General features: G+C 36.1%; 1 protein-coding gene across 1 annotated transcript in view; it reads right to left on the bottom strand.

The window, feature by feature from the left end:
• ANO4 (anoctamin 4) overlaps positions 1-23155 on the bottom strand; it is a 144333-nt gene that overhangs the window by 78133 nt on the left and 43045 nt on the right. The window contains exon 5 of the mRNA XM_035551662.1: positions 17826-17984. Coding sequence (XP_035407555.1) covers positions 17826-17984 — 159 coding nt within the window. The remainder of the gene's footprint in view (positions 1-17825; positions 17985-23155) is intronic.

Genomic DNA, 23155 nt, shown 5'->3' on the forward strand with positions numbered 1-23155 from the left:
AGCAGCACCATATGGAGCCCAGTATTTTAATGGTTTGGCTAAATGGGATAGAGGACAAGGATGATTTGCTCTCCTAGTTCAGAGCTCTTACATGAAGATATAGCAAGAGGTGTAGAAAACAAATAAGTCTTTTTTTTTTTTTTTTTTTCTTGAAGGCCAACATCATCATCAAATGAGGTAATGTTAGTTTTGATCTGCTTGCATATGTTTCAATGTGATGAAACTAACCCTAAAATTTTTTGCTGAATAATGCTGAAATTTAAGATCCTTATAACATAGTGAAACTAAGTCTTCAAGTAATACATACGGTGGCAAAGAATCCCCCCTCCAAATTCTCTTGCTCCATCAAAACCACTATAAAAATATCTTTGCTTAACAGACAGTATAATCTTTTTCTACAGATGAAGAAATATTCATTCTGTTTAAGAAGTCTTCAGCTAGCAAAAGGCAGACTGTTCAGATTAGGAAAGTGCAAATATCTTTGTTATCTATTGAGATCTTTTTTTGTCTATTGAGAGAATTAACACTATGTGTAAAGTTTTCTAGAATCTTTTATTTTGCCCACTTTACGTAGCGGGGCTGTGTCACTAAGGGCTGCAGCAGAAAAATCACAGTCCAAAGGTGGAACAGAAGACATCAAAGTGCTTTTTATCTCTGTAGTACTATTTGGATACTTTTATTCAGAGTAGAACTTTGGAGTAGAATTGAAATTACCACCTATCATACCTCTAAAACTAATAGATTTGGTATACTTACAGCAATCTGTTTTATTCTTTTGTATGGGGAAGTGTAAAAATGCAAATTGAAAAGGAAACTAAGATAAAATCCCACTTCAATTAATAATCCCAGTCTTTCTATACACTTTGTAAATGCAATATAATTAGACTTCTTCTTCTATAGCAAAGATTTCCTGACTGGAAAATTACAATTCCATTAGATTAGATCTCTGAAAAGAGTCAATATGACTCATACACCAAGGGCCCTGTAACTTATAATTCAATCATTTTGTTGAAAGGAATTTGTTTAAAACCAAAAGCTGGGCCTAATGAATATTGGAAAATATATTTTAAAAATGGGGGAAAATTCCATTAGTGTTACAGTAGTAGACAATGGGAAGAAATTATCCAAACTACAGAAAACTTTCTCAATATATCACCACTTAAGGAATTATAATTGTTAATACACTGCAGGCTGTCCTTCCACATATTTAAAATACAGAAATTTTAGTATGTCCAAGAAATGCAGTGTAGAAATGTTGTATTTTGAACCATTTTTGATTCAACTTTATAGAGACACTATACTTCTGCTGTAGAAACACCTATACCCTCAGGCATGATATCTTTCACACATGACAATATAGTAGTGAGTTTGTTAAGAAAGAAATGGTATTAAAATTGTATGGCACATACCTTTCTCTGTTCTTGCTAGTAGTTACTGAAAGGTGTACGACTGAATTGTTATCATCTCAGTAATAAAACTGATGAATTTCTTTCCTAAAATAATCTCCTTGCCCTACTTTCCACAATTGCCATATTGCTTTTCAAAGAAAAATAAAATAATAATGAAAAAAACAAAAAAAAGTGATTTCTGCAGTGTAACATTTTAAAGCAGCTCCTCTCCCACCTTTCTGCCTTACACACACGACACCTGACAAATGTTTCCCACTGATATATTAGTTTCCTCTTGCAGAATCCCATCTCTCTGTCTTGCTTGTCTCCTCCTCATCAGTCTGTGTCACTTTTCTCTCACCACGTTCCCTCACACCACCACAGGCTACTTCTCCTGCCGATCACTCTCTGACTGCACCATTAACTCTAACAGATGCACGAAGGAGGCAGTTCCAACATCAGACCTCTTCTAATTACATAATTACAACCTCCAGAGTGTAATAAATTATTATTATTATTTTTTTTTGAGCTGGAGGAAAATTGTGTTAAATGAACTTATGTAAAATTTCACAAACTACCAAGATATGGACTAATTAAAGAAGGATTAGAGAAGGACAATAAGAATGATCACGAATTTTGGGAAACTTGACCTAGAGGAAAAAATGTAAAGAACTGGGATGATTCAAAATACAGAAGAAAATGCTAAGCACGTAACAGTATGTTTGTTTATTTATTTATTTATTTATTTTTATTTATAAAATATGTAACAAGTAGTTGTGACTAGGAAGGGAATGAACTGCTCTCCACCTTCTGAATGAGGCAAGAAATAACAGGATTAAATTGTAGCAAATAAGATTTAGGTCAGATACAGCAAAAAAAAAAAAATCAGGCTGAACAGTGCTGAAACTTTAGAGTGATTTGTAAGGAAAGTCTTCTGACATTAAGGCAAAGGTTAGACATACTCTTGGCAGTGTGTCACTGTCCTGCCCTTGGAGCTGTGGGAGCCCTCCAGTCTCCTCTACTGCAATTTGCTAGAGGATCAAGTAGTTTTTAAAACATTATAAAATCAAACCTCTCTTATTTGGCATTGTTCATCTTCATTCTGCCCTGGAAGATGTGATAATACAAGGTCAATGAAACAGAGTATGTCATCATAAGAAATAATACAGTAGGAAACATGAACATAGCATGAACCAAGTACTAGGAAAAAAAAGAAAAGGCAATTCAGAGAGCAAATAATGGTTAAATTTCCTTTTCAAAGCCACAGATCTGAAAGGGAGGTTCTATGCTCAGCACAACTACCTCTTGGATTTAGCTGTGCCAAAAAGCTGTGAAGCCCTGAAGTGTTGTTAGGGCTGAGTTAATAAGTAGGTTTTCCATTGGCAAGGGAAACAAAGAATTTTGTAAATGGAGTCAGAACAATAAAGAGCAGTGCTGGGGACTGAGACATCACTGGTATATTTAGTATAAATCCCTGACATTCCTACCAGGAACAGGCTATAGAAGAAATGTGGGAATGTTTGAAAGAGGATGAGAGGTTCAGCCTTGAGAAAAAGGCAGGGCTAAGAAGCAAACTCAAAGTGCTCCACAGGACCAGCCAGTGCTGGGAGACCCAGAGTGAGAGAAGCAGGACAAAAAGAATTCCTTAGTTCCCCCGGTGTGGCTGAAACAATGGCTCAAGCAGGAAGACCTTTAAGTGTTAAGTATGAGCTAAAAGTATTGTTTGCCATATTTTCTGCTTAAGTTCCAGTACCTAATCCTTTGCTAAAGTAGGATGTGTTTGCACATTATTATTATTATTATTATTATTATTATTATTATTAGGTATTTATAGTAACCTCAGGTGAATCTGAAAAGACCAAGGCATAGCACCTTCCCAAAGGCAACAGATGCAACTAAAATGGGTCCACATGTCCCATCTAGTACCAGCCTGGGATTTCCAAGAGTTGGGATGTGGGGCTGGAAGGATCATACAGTGCTTGTGAGTGTTAAATGTGGGGAAAAAATCCTATATCATGCTCCCATGGGGCTGTTAACATAATATGTCCTGGAAAGAAGGCAGAAGTAAAGAGAACTCTTGACTCTGGAGAAATTAAAACTGTCAGCCATCCACCCCATTGTTTTGCTTTCACCATTCTAAAATCTAATTTTTGAACATTATTTGTCTGCAGTACTTTCTGTGGAATATAGTATTATTTTACTTACAATCAAAATGAATTTCTGAGATCTCCAGGTTCTGTAGGCATCAAGATCAAAATTAAGAGGTTAAGGGCATTAGAAAGATATCATTTTATAAGCTTCAAGATCAAAATTAAGAGGTTAAGGTCATTAGAAGCATATCTTCCCTTTGTTAAAGACATACACTTGACTGAGAACAATTCAATTTACAAGAGGCTGGGACCTCAAGAGTAACACAATGTAACAGATCAGTGCTTTTGGATATTGTTTGGATATAGCTTGTTGACAGTGCTCCAGGGCTTTATGGACAGTTAGTGAGAATGTTTTTTCCAGCCTTCAGAGAGGTGTATGTGCACTTTTTAGAAAATACAAATTGTAAGTATTCAAGAAAACCTGAAACATATTCATGCTTCCATTGCAAGTTTTTAGGATGTGAATGTGACAACCTCTGAACATGGAATGAGAGATGGATGTGCAAGTAGTTCATTCACTTCCAAGTATACTCCGATGAGATCTGTACCAAACTGTGGGTCTGGCACTGTACCTCAGACTACTTATCTAATTGTACTTTCCTGTAGTCACAGGAAGTAAAATGGCAGTGCAGTGAACCTGACTACAAAGGCTGCTGTCAGTTCTTTTCTGCATCAGGGTTCTAGTCAGGGCTTTAGAAAATTTGGTTTTCTTTTATATTAAACAGTATCTGATGGAAAATATCCTTACAGGTAATCTATGAAATAAATTCAGAACAAAATCAGTAAATAAAGATTTTTGCTAGGTATACATAGTTAGTCCTACAGGAACATTTCAGTGATCAGCTGTGATGACATTTAAGAGAACTGCATTTTATTACAACACAGAACTGAACAAATTATATGAAAATGAAGAAAATTGAACACAATTTTAAAAAATGTGTAGTTAAACACATGAAAAACTTCAATTTGATTTAACTTCAAAAGTCATAGTCCACATGAAATAGCATGTTTTCATGTGTTTCTGGATTATATAAGCACTTTTAAACATTCCGTTGTCTTTTTCCCCCCATTTTCTCTTTCACAAATCTAAATCTTTCTAATCAACTATCATGGTATCAAACTATCAAACACCTAATTTTAAAAATTCAAAAAAGTTTTCACATTTTTTTTTCTCAGCTAAAACTGGTTGCCCCCTGATTTACTACTAACAGATTTGTCTTTACAGTGGGGCTGTCCTACCTGCATCACATTATAGTGTATTGCTGTAAAGAAACATCAACTTCTTTAGCTCATGTCCAGAAGAAGAATGCAATCCCAGCCTGGGGCATCACTCCTGAGTTTTAATGCTGTGATATTACATATCCAGTGATGTGCAGTGTTATGGTTATGTATGTTTCATCTCTGGTTTTGCTAGTGATTTCTTGGGCAAGTGGATGTTTTCTCTGTGCAGTTTTTCTTCAGCACTGAAATGGGAATGACACTTTCTTCCCCACAGTAGTGATGTGTAGACCCTGAATAGATGTTCTGTAAGTGCTTTGAGGGCCATCTTGCAAACAGTAGATTTGGAAATGGACTTTCATTACCTCTCTCCTTCACTATCTTCAGTTATGTCATACTTCATATATATATAAGATTTGTTTTAAGATGGTAAGGGCTTGTGCAGTATTTCTAAATGTATTTTATACTCAGATTTTTTATATGGGAGCTATACAGTGAGAAGATGTCTTTTCTTACTTGTCTGCCTTGATTTAATGAAGATATACCTCCATATCTTGACACTAGCTTCTTAATGCTTAATAACCATTATCTTTTCCCCCCTCTACTCCAAAACTCCAATATGTTCATCTTCCCCATATCATTTTCACTTTGTGCCTTTTGGCTGGTGTAATGCATTAGAAACACACATGGATTCTGTTTCCTTTTGCAGCATGGACAAAAAAAGTCCAATATTTAAATGTAAATTGACATAGAAAGCACTCATCAGTTCACAGTCAAAAAAGCATAGAATAGGAGATGTCAAAGACTGGAAAATCTGTAGAAGCATAGTTTGGGGGGATGGGTGTAGAATTGAATGTTACAGTTGTCTCACAATTCTGTTTGCTGTTTGTTTTACACTCTACCAGTACGGGGGTGACCCTACAATCCATAGATCTACTCATGTAAAGCTGCAGATATCACCTGGGGACAAGAACAAAAATGTGTATCTTTAGCAGTTTAAAGCTATGTTGTGTGCCATATATCTGACCCAGTTTCCCCTGCTGGACACTGGCAAGCTGATATATTTGCATCAAAACTGTGGTTCTATCATGGCTCTAAACCCACTAATCCTGAGAAGTTGCCTGAAGGCTTAGTCCCGAAGAGCAGACATCACAGGTGTGATTCAAGGCAACTATGTTTAGAAGTCTGCACTGGAGAGGAACAGGCACCTTCAGGGTACAATTCACTTGTTCTATTTTAGCCTTCCATCCTAGATTGAAATGAATTGCTGCCCAGAAGGACCTGTTACTTCCCAGCCAGATATCTATTTTGCAAACAGCCACAGTCAAGAAGATTTTTTTTTCTTCCTCTTTTGGGTCTCTGTACCTTATTTTCACTGGGTCCCCATTACCCTCCTTCCTCATCATCCACCCCAACTTCTGCAGTAGTGTAGATACGCTAGTTTCTATAACTCCACCTTCATGGGTGGCTCTAATTCACTCTCCTATGAATTTCTGAAACTAATGAATCCATAAACTTGCACTGGGTTATTGACCCTAGGTACTCTATATAGAGTAGAGTACAAGCTTCCATCCAGACAATTGCTGTTTCAGGACATCTGTTTATCCCAGTGCTGTCTCAGAAAGCCACAGTTTCCAATAGCAGTGGCACTCATAGTACAAAATCAAGAACATGAAGGGCCAGGTTGTACTCTGCATTGAGCTACATATACAGACAAACAACAACAACAACAAAAACAACTTCCAGCCAGCTCTTCTATGGCAGTAAGAGTGCTTGAGCTTCTCCATATTACCCAGGAAGTGTGGTCACAGATCTGATTATTAATTTGTGAAGGGCATAGGCACAGAAGTTTAGTAATGGAAAGACAAGTTCCTAAGTGGAGAAGAACATATAAAAAGAAGTGTATGGTTTTGGGAATTTCTGGAAGTTAGGCTAACATATACTAAAACTGGGTCAATAGCTGCCTTTCACTTAAGACAAATGTAAAAAGTATTTGGGATCCTCTTTGGAATAGATATATATAAAAACAAATGAGAAAAAAAAAGGAAAAAATGAGCAAAATAAGCAGGAGGTTGGACTACGCACCTCCTGAGGTCTTTTCCAAACCCAATTATCCTATAATTCTATGAAAGGGCAGGGAAAGAGCCAGTCCTCTGGACTAGGCATGAGAGCTTTGTGATATGCAAACAAACTTGAGAGACACAATTCACTGCTCACCTAGTCAGAAGAGGTAGATGTGCATACACTGGGAGGAGGAAAAAATCACAATTTTAAAGAAACAGAGCTGGTGAAGAAAATGATCCTAAGAAAAATCTTTAGAGAGAGAACTTTTTGCCTCAGAGCTGGCTGACAAGTGTTCAGTATTATGAGCAAATAAAGCATCTTCCAAGTGATTCCACCAGACTCTAAGGAAACTTTATACATTTCTTTTCAACAAACAGGATTGCAACAAAGGGAGAAAAAACTTCCTTCTGCTTTTCACTCCCTGGTCAAAATAGCGTGCAGGGTCCTTAACTGGAGCATGCTTCAGGTTACTTGGTGAAGGGATTTACAAGCCTAATCTGTAGAATAGTAGAATAACTCTAGAGCTGCTAAATCCCCATAAGGCCATCAAATTAAGGTCTGTTTCAAAACAGTTTCATATGCCTGCATTACAACAGATCAGAAAAAGTGATGCATGTAAACATGCCTGCATAGCTTTCTCCTAAATGTGGACAGCTTCTATTTTAAATAAATAAAAAAATGCATTACAGTAATGTATTTTATTGATGTTTGGTAATTGAGAAAATCAGATGCGAACAATTATTGGAATCATAAGAATGTCTTAAGTGTCTCATTTAAATCGATGTTTTAAAGGGAATGGCCTGAATAAAAAAAGGTAGTATTAGACTGATTAAAAAGACTTCATGTAATTTTCCTCTCTCACACATGCACAAATAATAAGAAAAGAGATGAAAGTCACAATATATTCATTAGAATTTAGGAACTGCCGGTCACTACCAGTCAAGCAAATAAACTAGCTGATATACTGCTTTCAAAAACATTTTTCCTTCTGAAACTAAGCCAATTAAACTAAAAATGTGAAAAGAATACACTAAAATCAGATGAATGGGTTGTAACAGCTCATTATGAAAGATAATTTTCCAACCAATTTAATTTTAAAACCTAAATTCAAACCCTTACATTTTCTACATAATGAAAAGGTTTATATTCAATGGTAGGTATGTCACTTCAGAAACACAGAAAGATGTAGGAAAACTATATACTTCTACTTCTTATGTATAAAAGTATGTGAAAATCCTTGATTATTGAACCCTTATAACCAGCATATAATGGCATTTTTTCAAAATATGATATTTATAAACCAATCTGAAAGAAGGTAAAAAAAAAACAAAAACCACAAACAAACAAAAACAAACAAAACAACAACAAACAAACAACAAAAAAACCCCACTCACACCACTACCATCAAAAAAAACAACACAGAAAACAAAGAGAAAATTTCCCCAAATCTAACAGTCATTAAAAACAATGGTAATTTTGCATATTACAAAATGGAGTTATATTTTTGAAATTCCAAATTTACATGTCTCTATTGTTTTCTTCTGTCTTCATTCATTTTCAGTGTGGAGGTTTTCTTCTTTTTTAATAGTTTTGAATTTTAAACAGATTAAAGAGATGGTTGTTACAAAAGTAACCTCAAAGGTCTTATATTAGTGCTTGACAATGGAGACTTCAGAAAGGAGAATCAATCTTATTTCTTATAAAAGGAAATATCTACTTGAGCCTATTAACAGAAACAACAAGCTACACCTAAGAAAAGTAGTAAGTACTGCACCATGAAACTCTTCAAGAGGAAAGAAATGGGTTTCTAAATTGTTCCACCTACAAGGCACTTTCATAGATTCTTTCAAAAGCTTTCATGTATAAATACAAGTTGTCCGTACACAGAAGAGAGTTTTGTAAATTAGATAGGACTTTAAACAGAGGGACATGACTAATTAGGACAGAGGTTTCAGTCAATGGGCTATCTCAGAAACATTATTTCCTCAGCTTTATTAAGCTGAATTTACAACATCACTTCATTACCAGTCTGAAACAGCAAGAAACGAATACATATATACACAGTGAATAATGTTGGTTTTAATTTGGGTCCAGAGAGCCATAAACTGAAACATCTTTGTCAATAAAGTCTGAGCACTGAGGTCATTTGACTAGCTCTGTTTTTGAGGCTGCTACCGCAATTTAAATACAGTTAATCCAAGGCGCACAGCACCAGTACTCCACTCACTCCATGACTGAGCTAACCTGGCATACCAAAGAAAGAAAGTGGCCGATGAGAGGACTTGGAGCCCCTGTGCCAAGAGACAGTGAGGAAGGGAATTTTCCTCTCCAGAATCATGCTGCCCTCCTGGGACTGCTTGCAAGTGGTGCAGACCTACACCACTTCGTGCTGCAGGGGAAGACCCAAACAATCCCTAACCATGAGGGTACTACAGATATTTGAAATTATCACTATTTGTTCAGAAACATAATGCAGTAGATACAATGCCATCTTTTCAAAACAAGCTCAATGCCAAAATCACCAACACAATATGAGAACCTGAAACACACTCCTGGCATTTCCATATACTCTTTCTGCTCCCTACAGACAGCTCTAGATTTCTGCTCATTAAGACAGCACGGTCAGGGAGAGTTGCAGCAAGCCAGTCATGTCACCTTTGGGCAATAAAAACTCTCACTGTGCATTAAGTGATTGCAGCCTTGTGGATTAAACTTGGTCCTGATGCCACTGGCATGCAAATAACATCTCAAAAATAATTGCCGTTTAAGAGCAATTACTGTAAAGGGAAAGGTGACTTTTGACATATAGGGGACATCTCATATGAAACATGTACTGTGTTTTTTAATCTATCTCCTGCCTGTTTTTTCCCTTGAGCCTGGTGTCCTTCAAAAGGTTTTTGACATCCTGATTTTTAAAGATTGATGACAAGAAACTCTTTGACAAAAAAGCCTACTCAGCATTTCTGAAGGAAAAGAAGTATCTCAAAGGCCTTTATATCCTTTTTCAGTTACCAACATATTTTTTATGTTACCTCTGCACTTCATGCAAAAGCTATAGGTTTTTTTTCAAATGTAAAACAAATTTTCAGCAACAGTTACATCCAATTTCTTAGTCTACTAGCTTTACACAGTCTTGTTAAGGAGTTTGTCAACTCAAAACATATATATTTCAGGGCTCCCTCAATCATTCAAAAAGGTAATTTTTTAAAAACTGTTCACTGAAATTTGAGTTCAGACTCTCTCCATGCAGACTTCTATGAAACTCCTTAAATTTCTATTCAAGATTGTCACTGTGCTATTCAGTGGACATAGTATCTGAAAGTTAAAATCATTTCCCTCAGAGGCCCAGGTAGCTGGAAACACATCCACTGTTCAGTGACAATGTTTTTTGGTACAGAGCACTCTCTGGAAAAAGACATCTGTTTATTCATACCTACACATTTTTCTGTAGAACACTGCTGAAAAGAGACTCCACTTCCTATTTGCACTAGGTAATTAACTCACAATAAATCTTTGGGAGACTAGTCTGCTTATAACTTGTTCTGACTGAACTTGGATGAAATGAACAGCGTTATGTTTAAATTAAATAGCTGGAAGCACTTTACTCGTAATGCTTGTGGTGGGCTTGTATTTCAGCCTGTTACCCTTTTTGCAGGAATAGTTTATGTCATTTTGATGTCTCCATCCATGATTTGGGGATGCAATCAGACACAGTGCTTAAACATTAAATAACAAACTGCACCTGCTAATGATGGGATATTATGCTGTTTGTGAAACTGAGCTCCTGCAGGCTGCGTAATTTGTACTGTAAGTTCATTAGCTGTAGTTATTTGCATATGGAATAATAGGATCAGGGAAGTGAGAGACTGAAATAACTTACTAGAGTGCGTGAAAGCACTATGCACTAGAGTGCATGAATGGTTGGTATTAGTTACAGTAGTAGATTAACATTGAACTTCTCCTGATCTTCTCCAAAGACCGAAAAGTCCTAATGTTGCCTAAATGCAAGTTATTCATACTGGAGGATATCCATGCCACCGTTACTCACAGCTTACTGTTACACTCATTGTAGCTCTAGTACAAAAACGATATTCTCTCCCATATGTCAAGTGACTGGAACATCTACATAGTATTTTTGCATTATCTTGAGATTGATACTAGCTATCCTTGTTTTCAATGTGCCTATACATGAGTGCACATGTTTGTGTGCCCAAGGATGTATATGGGTAATTACAGACAACTGGAGGCACTGGGAGTAATTAGAAGAAGGAGGGTCTTCCATCCTTATTAAAAAGAGAAAAGAATGGGAAATAATTTGATTTTATTTCTTCTTGAAAATATCCTTGAGTATGTTTTAAAATTAAATCAGCATGGAAAGAAAGAATGTATAAACTGTAATACATACAAACCCGTGTAATTTAAAGTGCATTAACATGAAAAGATCCCTCAGCTGACATAAACAGTTGCAGAGCTGTTGACTTAAATGATAAGGTGACTGCCAGCAATCTGCCCCATTGCAATCAAAGAAGTCACACATTATTATAGAACAGAAAAGGAAGATATGAACTGTGTCAGAAATAAGAGACTCATTAGGTCAGCAACCCTTTTAAAAATTATTTTTATTTATTTATTTTTTTTTTTCCTAGCTGGAGCTATATAGTTTGTCCTAAAAGGAATCCTGGTAGCCGTGAGTGACATCCTCCATGTGTCCTGACCTACCATGGCTGTGCAGTATGGCTGATTATCACCCACACAGTTGTCCTGGTGCTTCCTAGTGGCAGGGTATATACTGCACAAGCATCACACTGTGCATGCACACAGAGATCTTCCTCTCTGTAAAAAAAGGCTCAGAGAACAGCAGACACAACATTCGTGGTGGAAACTTTCCCTAGACACCCTTTTCTCTAATGGATAGTGGTTTTTTTTGTTTTGTTTTGTTTTTTGGTATGTGCAGAGTAAGTTCAACATGACAGGGGAGAGATATGAAGATATGAAGACCAAAGGAAAATAACAGCTAGGAAAAAGGATTACCTGGCAGAATGATTCACCTGACCTACGCCCTGCTCCTGCCCATCACATAAACTATCCTCGCAAGCTGCAGATAGTTACTAGGCCAGAGGCTGAGCACTCTGTTGTAAACTGTATGCCTTGATTAAATTACCATCTATAGCAGCAATAAATTACGTACAAACCATCGTCCTTTCAGTAAATGAATAAACTGAAGTCATAACTGAAAAAGAAACTTATAGTCACTCAGAAGGCACTGATACTTTATTGTGCACTGCTTCTCAGGGAGAGAGACAAATTACATAAACTAAGTTTATAAAACACCTTTTCTCACTCAGCCACTTGGGGCCTGGGAGTCAGCTTAATTCTTTTCTGCCCATGAACCACAATCAGCAGCAACATTTATGTAACATGACTCTCATGAACAATTGCAGTGATGACGCACAAGCTAGAAAAAAGTGGATCAGTCTGACATAATTGTTCTAGCTCTGCAGTACTAACAGCAACAAGAAGAAAAGTAGTAGATGTCATTTTTTTGCCAGAAAGAAAGATGATAATATTTGACCGTGCTCAAGAGGAACAGCTTTTGATTGTAACATCTCATATTCACATCATCACTTTCTGAGCATAACTATATTTAAAGTTTCAGTCTTTGAAGTTCCTGTTTTTTTTCATACTTGTTATTTCTAACTTTTACCTCACTTTGACATGGTCATAAGTCTATTTTGGTTTTACACTCAGGGACAAGCCAAGAGTCACAGAGACACTGTATAGTGTGCTCTTTCTGTCATCTGTAATTTCTCACGACATTCATCATTTTAAACCAGTCTTCAAGTTGCTGCTAAATATATGCCTCTTACTGAATACATGTTTCTAGCCCCTAAAGTCCTGCCCCATTAGCGCAAAATTACAGCCACATTAAGAGAAACTGCTTTATAGAACTCCTACTACCTCACCATGAAGTAATCTATATCTGTCTCCAAACTTGAAAAGTTTATTATAAAATAACAGTATCCTCTAATTATACTGCATTAACTACTGGAAAAGATCTTAAAACAAACATTGAGGTACAGCTTATGCCTGATAGCAGATATTTGTTCATACAACAAAAGTGAAGCTTATGTTGAGTTTTTTCCCCTTTCTATTTTATTCTTTTTCTTCAGAGAAAACCTATTGTATACACCAGCTGCATATCTGCTGCCAGGTGTTGCCCCAGAAATGTCAGCTCCTGCTTGAGGCATGGAGTGAATGCAATTAGGGATGCCCTGGTGACAGCTTGACACTTATGGTAGCAATGTTTAAATTTTTAATCGGGCACACAACACAAAAAACATACTGTTTGGATTGTTCCTGAAAACTGGACCAGCACACTAAAGTAACATCTTTCATGTGGGAGACACAAAGATCAATGTACAGGCAGAACCCCAAATAGATTGACTGCTTTCTGTAAAATATCATAAACTACTTCCTGAAACATATTCCACATACAATAACCGTGACAAAACTTGCTTTTTAGGGTGGTAAGCAATGCTATTGCTTTAAAGCAGTTCATTGGTTTTATATTGAAATATGAGTATACATAAATATGCAAAATATATGAAATATATGAAAGACAGGGCCTGAATACTACTTTTGCTACTTAAGTGAATAGTTTCCCTTTACTAAATTTCTATCTATCAGTTTCTACTGGGGTGTCAAATGCCTTTTCAAATAAAGTCTGTATCAAATCAATTTACAAATTATAAAGTAAAAATTTGAGACACAATTATTAAGGAAAATTTATTTAGTACATTTAGTGGTACAACTGCTCTATATTAAGTAGTTTAGTGCAGTCATGAGAAGCAAAATAAAATAAAAGAGATCATGCCAAGCTCAACTTAAAAGTAGTCTATTCCTAGGGCTACACGGCTAGATCCTATCCAGCATCAATTCATTTTCTATATACAGTAATTACTTAAATCTAAAATGACCCTCTTTTTTCTCTTTCAAGAACTACAAATCCAAGGGTAGTTTGTTTTTGTTCAACCTATGTAGATTTCTTTGCAGTACCTTATCTCTGTCCTGCATTTGAATTGCATTGTAGTCCAGTGTAAATACGTTACAGGTGAACAAGCAATGCCTGTTAACTGTTCCATGCTGGCTACCTCTGTGCATGATCTATTAGTGTAGTATGATTTAAAGTACCTTATTAAAAGCTGTATCCACATATCAGCACAGCATAGTTACTGTTTACAACTTACTTCTACTTCACCATTTAGGATAGGAGCTAAAATATATTAGTTGAAGCTGTAGCAATAATTTAGGTTAGGGGAACTAAACTGGATCTGGACCAAGAGGTTGAATTTATAAATCTTTATTCCTATGAAATATCCATGTGCCCAGTGTAATCCTGACTCTTCATTTCCTCTTGCAAAGATGGGCTTTCCACAAAAAAAAAAAAGCTGGGTTTTTACTATCTCAGAGGGATGAATGCTGTATTTTGAATGGCAGAGACAATCTGCATTTTCTCTTTACATAAAAGAGAAAAGTAAATTTTTTTTTTTCTTAGAGTCAATAGGCTGATCTTAGTCTCAGGGTAATCCTGGACTTGGATGAATATGAAACATACCCTCAGAATGTGGACATTCATTCTCTGTCTCCTGATAACCATTTGCCAGTTAACTCTGGCAGGCATGAGTCCCACATAATATTTACAGAAAGTACCAATTCCTGTTTGCAATCTTATAATCTTTGGTAAGAACTTGCTTCATTTGAAGACCGTTCTCTCCATTCTACCCAATACACAAGCCTGTTTCAGAGTATTAAAAAATCAAAACAGTGAGGTCTTCAGGAATCCCAGAGCCAGGATATCATACTTAGTTACCTCTCTTGTGAGGGGCTGTAAAAAGGACAAATAAAGATAATAAATTTTATATCTCACTGAAAAGAAAACACAGTCTCTCTTCCCAGAGTGACTTATATTTTGCATTAACTTTCTTAGAGCTTCTGTGTACATCATCACATGTGTTTGGTGTGATCCATACTGGGCTGGGACAACACAGTAAATCCTATACAAATGGACTCAATATACACAGAAAAGCAAGGAGAAGGGTCACAAAAAAGATCTATGCTGTTCCACTACATTAGCATTCATTCTTAGGCCACTGTTTTCCATACTTTCACTAATACTGTGATCTATTCCTTGCTTTGAGATCCCCTTGTTGTTTACCACTGGTTATACAGAGCACAAAAACTGGAGGAACTTGCATAGGATAATGCTGTGGTACAGACAAAAAATTTGAGTGTGAATTCATTGAGCAATACCTCCAAAAAGTTATCACCATTTTCTACCATCAGAAACGTATACCTGTTCAGCTCTTTCTTAGCTACGTGTTCCTATTATTTTGCCTCAAGTTATCTCAACAGTCATGAATTCATTTCAGATTTACTTTTTCATTTCATACAGTTAAGTAAATATTTCACTCCCTGCACCCAACATTTCCTAGGTATTTTGCTGTGTTATGCTTCTCAGCAAGTCACAGCATTGTTACTGAGGAATGTGGTTACAAAATAGCTGTGTGAATAGCTCTTTAGGTTTTCCTCTCTGCCACTGATTTCACTTAAAAAAAAAAAAAAGGACTAACGTGTTTGAATGTCAATATATAGGCAGCGAGAAGCCAAAGGAGAATGAACCCAGCACCACACAAAATTCATGGAATATTAAAAGTTTCTTTCTTTCAGTCCAGCAATTACAACCTGTTGCCTCTGTATGAGTTGTCTGGCCAGAGACAGAAAATTCTCTCATTTTATCTGTAAGCAAACTTTTCCCAGTGGAAGCAATATGTTTCATATGAACAACAATTAGAAAACAGACCTGCTATTAAAATATTCCAGAACTGAAATTCATGTCAGTAGTCTCACCAAAAAAGAAAAGTAGAAATCATGAAAATAATCTAGGAATTAACAAATCACACCACTTAGTTTAAATCTAAATGTTGTTCAGCACCGTTTTTACTCTACAGAAAGGGAGAGAGAGTGTACAATGAATGTACTTATTTCCTTCAGGATTATAATTCAATTTGGAAACTAAAATGGTCATAAAATATACACGTTAGGTTTTAATTTTAGGTCAGAGTCATACGTTTAAAAAGATTGGTATCCTGCCTGAGTCATGTAGCACAGCCTCATTTTGATCATTCTGAGTTTAGGAAATGTACAATTACTGATGCTGGCAAGAAGTCACACCAAGGCCAAATGAGATTAACAAGAAATAAAACTGCATGTCAGTAGCATAATAGAAACTGAAATGAATAATCAAATAGGCAGAACATTCATGCGGCCTAGGCAGCAAACTCCAAGTAAATGGGCTTGAAAGCCACAGGAAAAGTCTATAGTAAGCACTTAAATCATTAAGTTGAAAAAGTTCTCTGTACAGAATGCTACAATAAGTTTCATAATACTTAAATTATAAAATGATTTCATAACTTTCACTGCTGAGCTTAGCACAGTAGTAAATGGCAAGATCTGCAAAAATCACAAAGTAGCAAAAGAATGATTCAAAACTGTTGGACAGATTTATTAATTAGGAAAATTCATTCCATGTTCACTTTCAGTCCAAACTTCAGAGACATTTTCAGTGTCTCTCCTGGTGGAAGTAGAGCACAATTCTAGCATGTGAAGCTGAACAACCACAGAAATGCTCTCATGTTCTTAGGTCTTAGGTCACAACTCTTACAGACATTGGTACCTTTACAGGAAGCAAAAGTAATAAGGGAACGATGGCTGCCATTTAAAGCATCTAGCAACTACTGCAGCATCATAGATGCTAACTTCCAGGTTATTTCAAGGAATGTAACTGTATGGTATGGTAACTATTTGATGTAAACAGTGACATGTATTTATACAGTTATATCTACCAGTAACTGTTCATTCATTCATTAAAAAAAAAAAGGCAAAAAAAAAAAAAAAAAACAAGGAAAAGAAGAAAGGAAACATTGTCATTATACTGGAGGGAAACAGCTTCCCTTCCATCATTCCTTCCCCTGGTATTCTGCGAAGGAGTGTGCCTTTCAAGCACACAGGCAGAATATCTATACATATACCAAGTATTCAGTGACAGAAGGGGAGAAAATGTACAGCACTTACATAGTTGACCAAAGCCTGTAACCTGAAAATTCCTGTGCCATTTGCATCAGTGACAGCACAACAATGCATATCAATATCAGTGTAAGTTGGTCAAGCACTAGTAAAGCTAAGTATTCAGAATATCTATTCTACATGGAAGTGAGACTTAGGTCCTGTTTAAACACGCACAAGAAAGTTTAAGAAAGAACATAGGCAAAAAAGAGTCTCTTTGAGTCCTGTTCCTGCTACCTATCTTGTCAATACACTTTTAGACAGATTACATTCATTTTATACTCCTGTCCAGAAAAGATTCACTTTTTTAGGTCATTGTGCTAGAAATAGCATTGACATAAAAGATTCATATGTACTGTTCAATTATTTTGATGTTTAGGATTATGGAAGTAGGAGAGATTTTAGTCTGTTTTCAAGCTACCAAAATACCACCTAAGTTCCTGTGCCTAAGCTGACAGGAAAAGGAATGCAGGGGTCTTTGGAAAAAATACCAAGAACCTCAGCAAGGAGTGGAGCAGGAAGGTGGCTAAAAGGAAAATGATGTGAAGAAGTGCAGATTGCTCTCCATAGAATGTAGGCCATCCAAACCCAGCACTTGTTTTCTCTATAGCACAACTCGGTGGATGAAATTCTATGGCCTACTTGTGCATCAGGTTGAAAAAGATGACTGTAATGGCCTGTTTTGGCCTTCAGTCCATGTGTCTGATTTTCCTTCAAGCTATGCTTTCCTGCTGCTCTGGCAATAAGTAGTTTATATTTAGGCATGTTTAAAAGCACTTTTCCACTACTACAACAGAACAAAGGAGTTTCAGAGTAAATACAAACCATGTACTGCCCAGCTTTAAATGTTGATTTTTTTTTTTTTTCAGGGAAACTCTCTTACCTCTTTTTCCATCTGAAGTCCTTCTGCCCTGATATTTCTCTCAAATACTTCCCTCTTTTCTGTCTGTGGATTGGATTTTCGATATACCAGGATGTAGTCAATCCGACATTTCCCATCTCTAAAATATAGTCCATTGGCTTTGTTTTTGTCAGGTACTTCCTGTAAAGAGAAAGTTAAACATTTCAGTAATGTTAATTAGCCTTGGTAATTGCTGTATCACCATTTGCATCAACAATTTTCAGTAATACTCAAAAGGAGAGATAAGGAATCAGAACAAGTCATTCAAAATCGTTCAGTGTTTTGCATACAGTTGTCTGAAGTTGTCTGAAAGGACTACAGACTTCCCCAGTTCAAAACCAGGAGGTCTTCTTAGGTAGATATTTGTTGAGATAGGGATAGGAAAGAACAGAGAACGCAAGTCAACCTTCCTCCCCTGTCACTTTCCAGAAAATGAGGAATAACTTACAGAGAAGTTTTCTACAAAGCAGAGAATAACATAATTGAAATTTAAATTTGAAAGAACTTAGTATGGTAGAATACGCATTAGAAAAATAAACAATGGCTTGAACATTCACTGTGCTGAGAAACACTAAAACCTGGTGCAGAGGTTCTCGTTGCTTTGTGATAACAGTAGTTCCTCTGCCTCACAGGACACAGAAAAGGAGATGAAAGTCTTGTACCTACCTCACCATACCTCATCAAACGAACTACAGAATTTTATTGGCTTATGAAAAAGCTGAGAAAACCCACTGAATTTATTTGAAAATAATTCCCAGTGTTTGGTCTAGCAGTACATAAATTAAATATTATTTCTTGGCTATTTCCAGCAAAGAATGTGTCTGTTCAAAAGTTTGCTCTGAGAGAAAGAAGCAAGACGATTTCACTGTTAAGAAGAGGTCAGGCGGGTCCCTCTCCTGAGATCTGAGAGGCAAACACCTGGTCTTTTTTAGAAATTCATGAAATGAAATTCTCTACAGCTTCTCCTCACAATTTAACACTACTTCCACATAATCCAAATCTTGCTCAGGGGTTAAGCTTTTGCTTTCAAACAAGTTGAAATTGTGTGTCAGTTTGTGAATTTGGACTTTTTCATATAAGAAATTTACACAGTGAATGGAATATATGGCACTTGATATACACAGAAACAAACAGCTCTCCCTCAGAGGAGGATAATGGGCAGGGACTCCAGGGATCTTAAGATGAGTTGAACTCCAAGCTGAAGGGAGGATTAGGCTAATTCCTCTTTCTTTTCCTACAATTTGCTAAATCATTCCTGCCATAAAAAGCCATGTCCAAAAATATAGGATCTTAGCTCTGAAAAAAAAAAAAAAAAAATTCACCTTTCACTTGTAGGAAAAGTAGGAAATTCTGAAAATACTTTCTCTTAGGAGAATTGCCTTCTGATTTAAATCACAAAACGTGAACATATTTGCCATAATAATAATAGGTCAAGTGTTCTTACTGAAAAATGAAAAGAAAAGAATATTCCCATTCAAGGAGTTCAGTGTAAACTGCTTTCCTGATTCTCAGTGTGCATTTTCTTTTAAAAACAAACAAACAAACAAACAAAAAAACATGAATGAAAGCACCCTAAATATCCCATCCCTTTGGTACACCCTGTTTACTGAAGACAGAAAGGCAAATTTTTCTAAGATTTTTTAGTACAGTTCCTGACTCCTGACACAGCTTAATACAGACTTGATATAGTGGGAGCAGTTCTTTGGGCTGAAAATGAAGGCAAGAAAAAAGATTTAAGCCCTAAGGAAATAACAGTAACAAACCATTTATATCTATACTGCATATCATGCTGACAAATGTTATTATCAGGATATCAGAAGTATTTTTCACAGAGCATTAAATATGAAAATAGCTCAGGAAGCACAGTCATTTTTTTTTTCTTTTCTGTAAGCTATCTATGTTGAGGAGACATGAAAAACCCAAAAGGTTATTTAAACAAAAGGGTGCGGCAGGAGATTTAGAGTTGGGGGCAGCTTGGTGGTCCTGCTCTGATTGCTAAGCCTTCTACTGAGCCATTCTTCCTGTTCTGTAAGTCCCACAGACACTATGTGTATTTTATCAAGTAAAGCAGTGCCATAGGAATAGGCTCATAGAATAGAGTAAAATAATCTGGGCAGAGGGCCTGCTGTCCACACCATATAGGCTTGAGGGCTTACTTTGGGTCAGTTCTAATTTGGTTCATAAGACTCACTGGCCATTATCAGGTGGAGTACATCTCACCCTTGTCTGTACTTGGAAGTCCTTTTTATTTTAAGAATATAGTATGCCAAGTCCAGAGTGATTTGACTGGTATGGACTCCGAGAAGAAACTCTTGCTGTTGCCCTCTTATAGCTGTTCTAGCCTGTAAAGAGGATTTATAGACCGAACTTGTACTTATAAATACTCTGAGGATGCAGAGATCTTATATGATATGGAGACACTTAAGCTGGCTTTGCAGCATTAGGAAATAGCAGTTGCAGGGCTTTTGCAGTGTCCACAGTATTCCTGGCTTCCACTATTCTAGACAGAGACTTTTCTGCCATCTTGGAATTCACCCTTTCCAGACATTGCCTCTTGTTTACCTCTGTCATGACTTCAAAATTCACTTTTCCTGCACTGATTAAGAAAAATAAATAAATAAAATCTAGAGCTGGGTTTGACTGCAGCTTTTATAGTCCCACTTTTGTAATCTATTTATGTATGTCAAATCTCCATTCCTTCACCTGAAGTATGCCAAAAGATAGTGGCAGAACAGGGAAGACTTCACTTTAGCAATAAGTTTAGTATTTCTGGCTATCTTTGCAGGTTTAATTGCAGTATGCATATCCAAAGTTGTGTGATTCGGAACTCTTTTTCAAGGAACACACTAGTTCCCATATCCTCAGACCCTCAACTGGCAGCTGTTGATATTCATAGGCATATGACTCATATACACATACATGCTTGGAGGTCTTTAGACTAAAAGTTTACTCCAAATATTTCAGTACCCCAAATCAGAGAACTTGTAAACCTGACAGCTATAGAGACATAAAATGAAACTTTTTAAACAAAAGTGTAGTTAAGAAAATAAGGAAATTCAAAGTTTTATCTGCAGGTCTTCTAAAAGATAAATCAGAATGGACTCCGGTGTTTGCTAATTTAATGACAGATTATATTTTTTCTTCATTGCTAGTTATTTTGGTACTTAGTTATTATCAATATGAGTGTTCAATTAAGATTAGATCCTTGAATTTTAAAGAGATCATCTTTTCCTGTTGTTTGTGGCTACTTGAAATTACAGTGCCCTGCATGCAACTTCACAATGGGTAGAAGTGGTTAATACTTGTGGTAACTTATGCGGAAATAGAAGAAGCCAGAACTACTCAGTTTTTACAGCACAGTTCTAATCAAAATAGAAGTATATTTTCCCCATGTTTTCTTTTTTTTTTTTGTAATGTCATTCTACCCTTTAGATTATAATTTTGTGGATACTGCAACTGTATTTTTTCATATATCCTCACTGGTCAGTATATTCTTCTTGACATCATAATATATTTAATTACATGGAGCTTTTTAAATAATGAAATTATCTATGCTGCAAAATCAAGTGCCTAAAAGTTAAAAAGTAACAGATTTGTAGTTTTCTGTGAAAGCTTAAACAGTGTTTTTCTATAGCCATCCTCATCACTGAAGAAGACAGGGGTTTGATGGAAAAATGATGTAGTTAGCATATATTCTGGTAAATACACACAAGAAAATTGAGCTGAAACTGGGTATCAGAAGTGCCATAAAGAACATCAGAATTCTTATCTGCAATATGAATAACAGTTTTTTGGCCATATTCTCTAGTGCAATTTCCAATTTATAACAAAGATCGTTAAAACTAACATTATTTTGCACTATGTTAATAACACTACACCCAAATATCATCAGAATTTTGAGTTTAAAGTGAAGACTGTAGGGGTGACTTCTACAATTTAAATATCAAAACTACTTAAATTAGCTGGAATCTCAAGAATGGGGCATATACACTAATTTAACTTGAAGACAGATTTTATACCAGTTCCATTATTCTCCATTCCTTAAATACAGAAGGGTAATTTAATACTCCATAGAACAAAAAGCTGAATTCATGCATACCTGGAGTACAGCTCCTAAACCATTTTTACCTTTAATTTTTACCTTCTTTCTGCTGCATTTTGACAATATGTCCTAGGATTTAGGTTTTAAAATGAATACCTAATACCTAATGTTTTTTGATCAATGCAAACATGGGAACATGTAATTTTTAATTCAGCTGTGTCCGAATGAAACATAAAACTAAGAAATGACGTATCTTTGGCCAAAGGGCAAGCCAAATCCTTATCTGGCTCTGTATCTGTGAAGGAACTTGATAAAGCTCCATCCATAAACTGTTCCTGGGATCTTCTGGTCAAGCATTAACAACTGAAGCGAACAATATTTTATCTTGTCAGCTAAACAAACTGAAAAGAAACCTTCGTATTTTTTTTCTCCAAAGTTTTTGTAATATAAATTCATTTTAATGGATTGAAACAGCAACAGCTAAACAGTATCATTTCATTTTGCAGTTAATCAGGGACCTACATGGACTTTGAAATATTTTTCATAGGCTACAGCATCCCTCAGCTCCAACTAAGACTTTCAATTTTCTGGTATTTTTTTTCTCTCCTCCCCCCCTGCCCTTTTTTTTTTTTTTTCTCTTATACATATACATTACTCTTTTCTACGGTTATGGGTACACAAAAAAATAAATCTGTTCAACTAGGAAATTCCTCAGACATTTTCACTTTCCCTTTAAAAAGTAAGAAAGAATACATCAAACAGTTGAAAAGAGGTTTTGCAGCATTGCTAAATTAACAGCAGCATATATTGCTCTCTGTCATCACTTGTCCTCTTGATCATCTTCTCTTTAGCTTTCCTCCTCAACATGCAAATACCACATGCCTTTCACCCCATCCTTTAGTTAGACACCATATGGTACATGATCACAAAATGCTACACAGGAATATTATGTCAGGTTACCCTATTATAATGCAAGCAGGTGAATAGGGCTTTGTAAATTGCATGGGAAGCTGGGGAAGAGCAGTGAGAGAAGGGGAAGATGAAATTGTGAGCAAGGTCAAACATATCTCTGGATGGCCTGAATTTAGTTGCTTTAATTATCTGTCTAAACATTCCAGGAGCACAGCTCTCTAAACGCTGAAATTCTAGCACAAGGAAAATCTCTGACTCTCTCCTCAGCAGTGTTTTACAAAATAGCTTGCACCACAAAAGACTTTAGCTCCTGAAAAAGACATTGTCTGTAATTATATCTCCTAAATTTTATCTAAAC

This window comes from Cygnus atratus, chromosome 1, assembly GCF_013377495.2.
Source record: "Cygnus atratus isolate AKBS03 ecotype Queensland, Australia chromosome 1, CAtr_DNAZoo_HiC_assembly, whole genome shotgun sequence".
In the NCBI taxonomy this organism is placed as follows: Eukaryota; Metazoa; Chordata; class Aves; order Anseriformes; family Anatidae; genus Cygnus; species Cygnus atratus.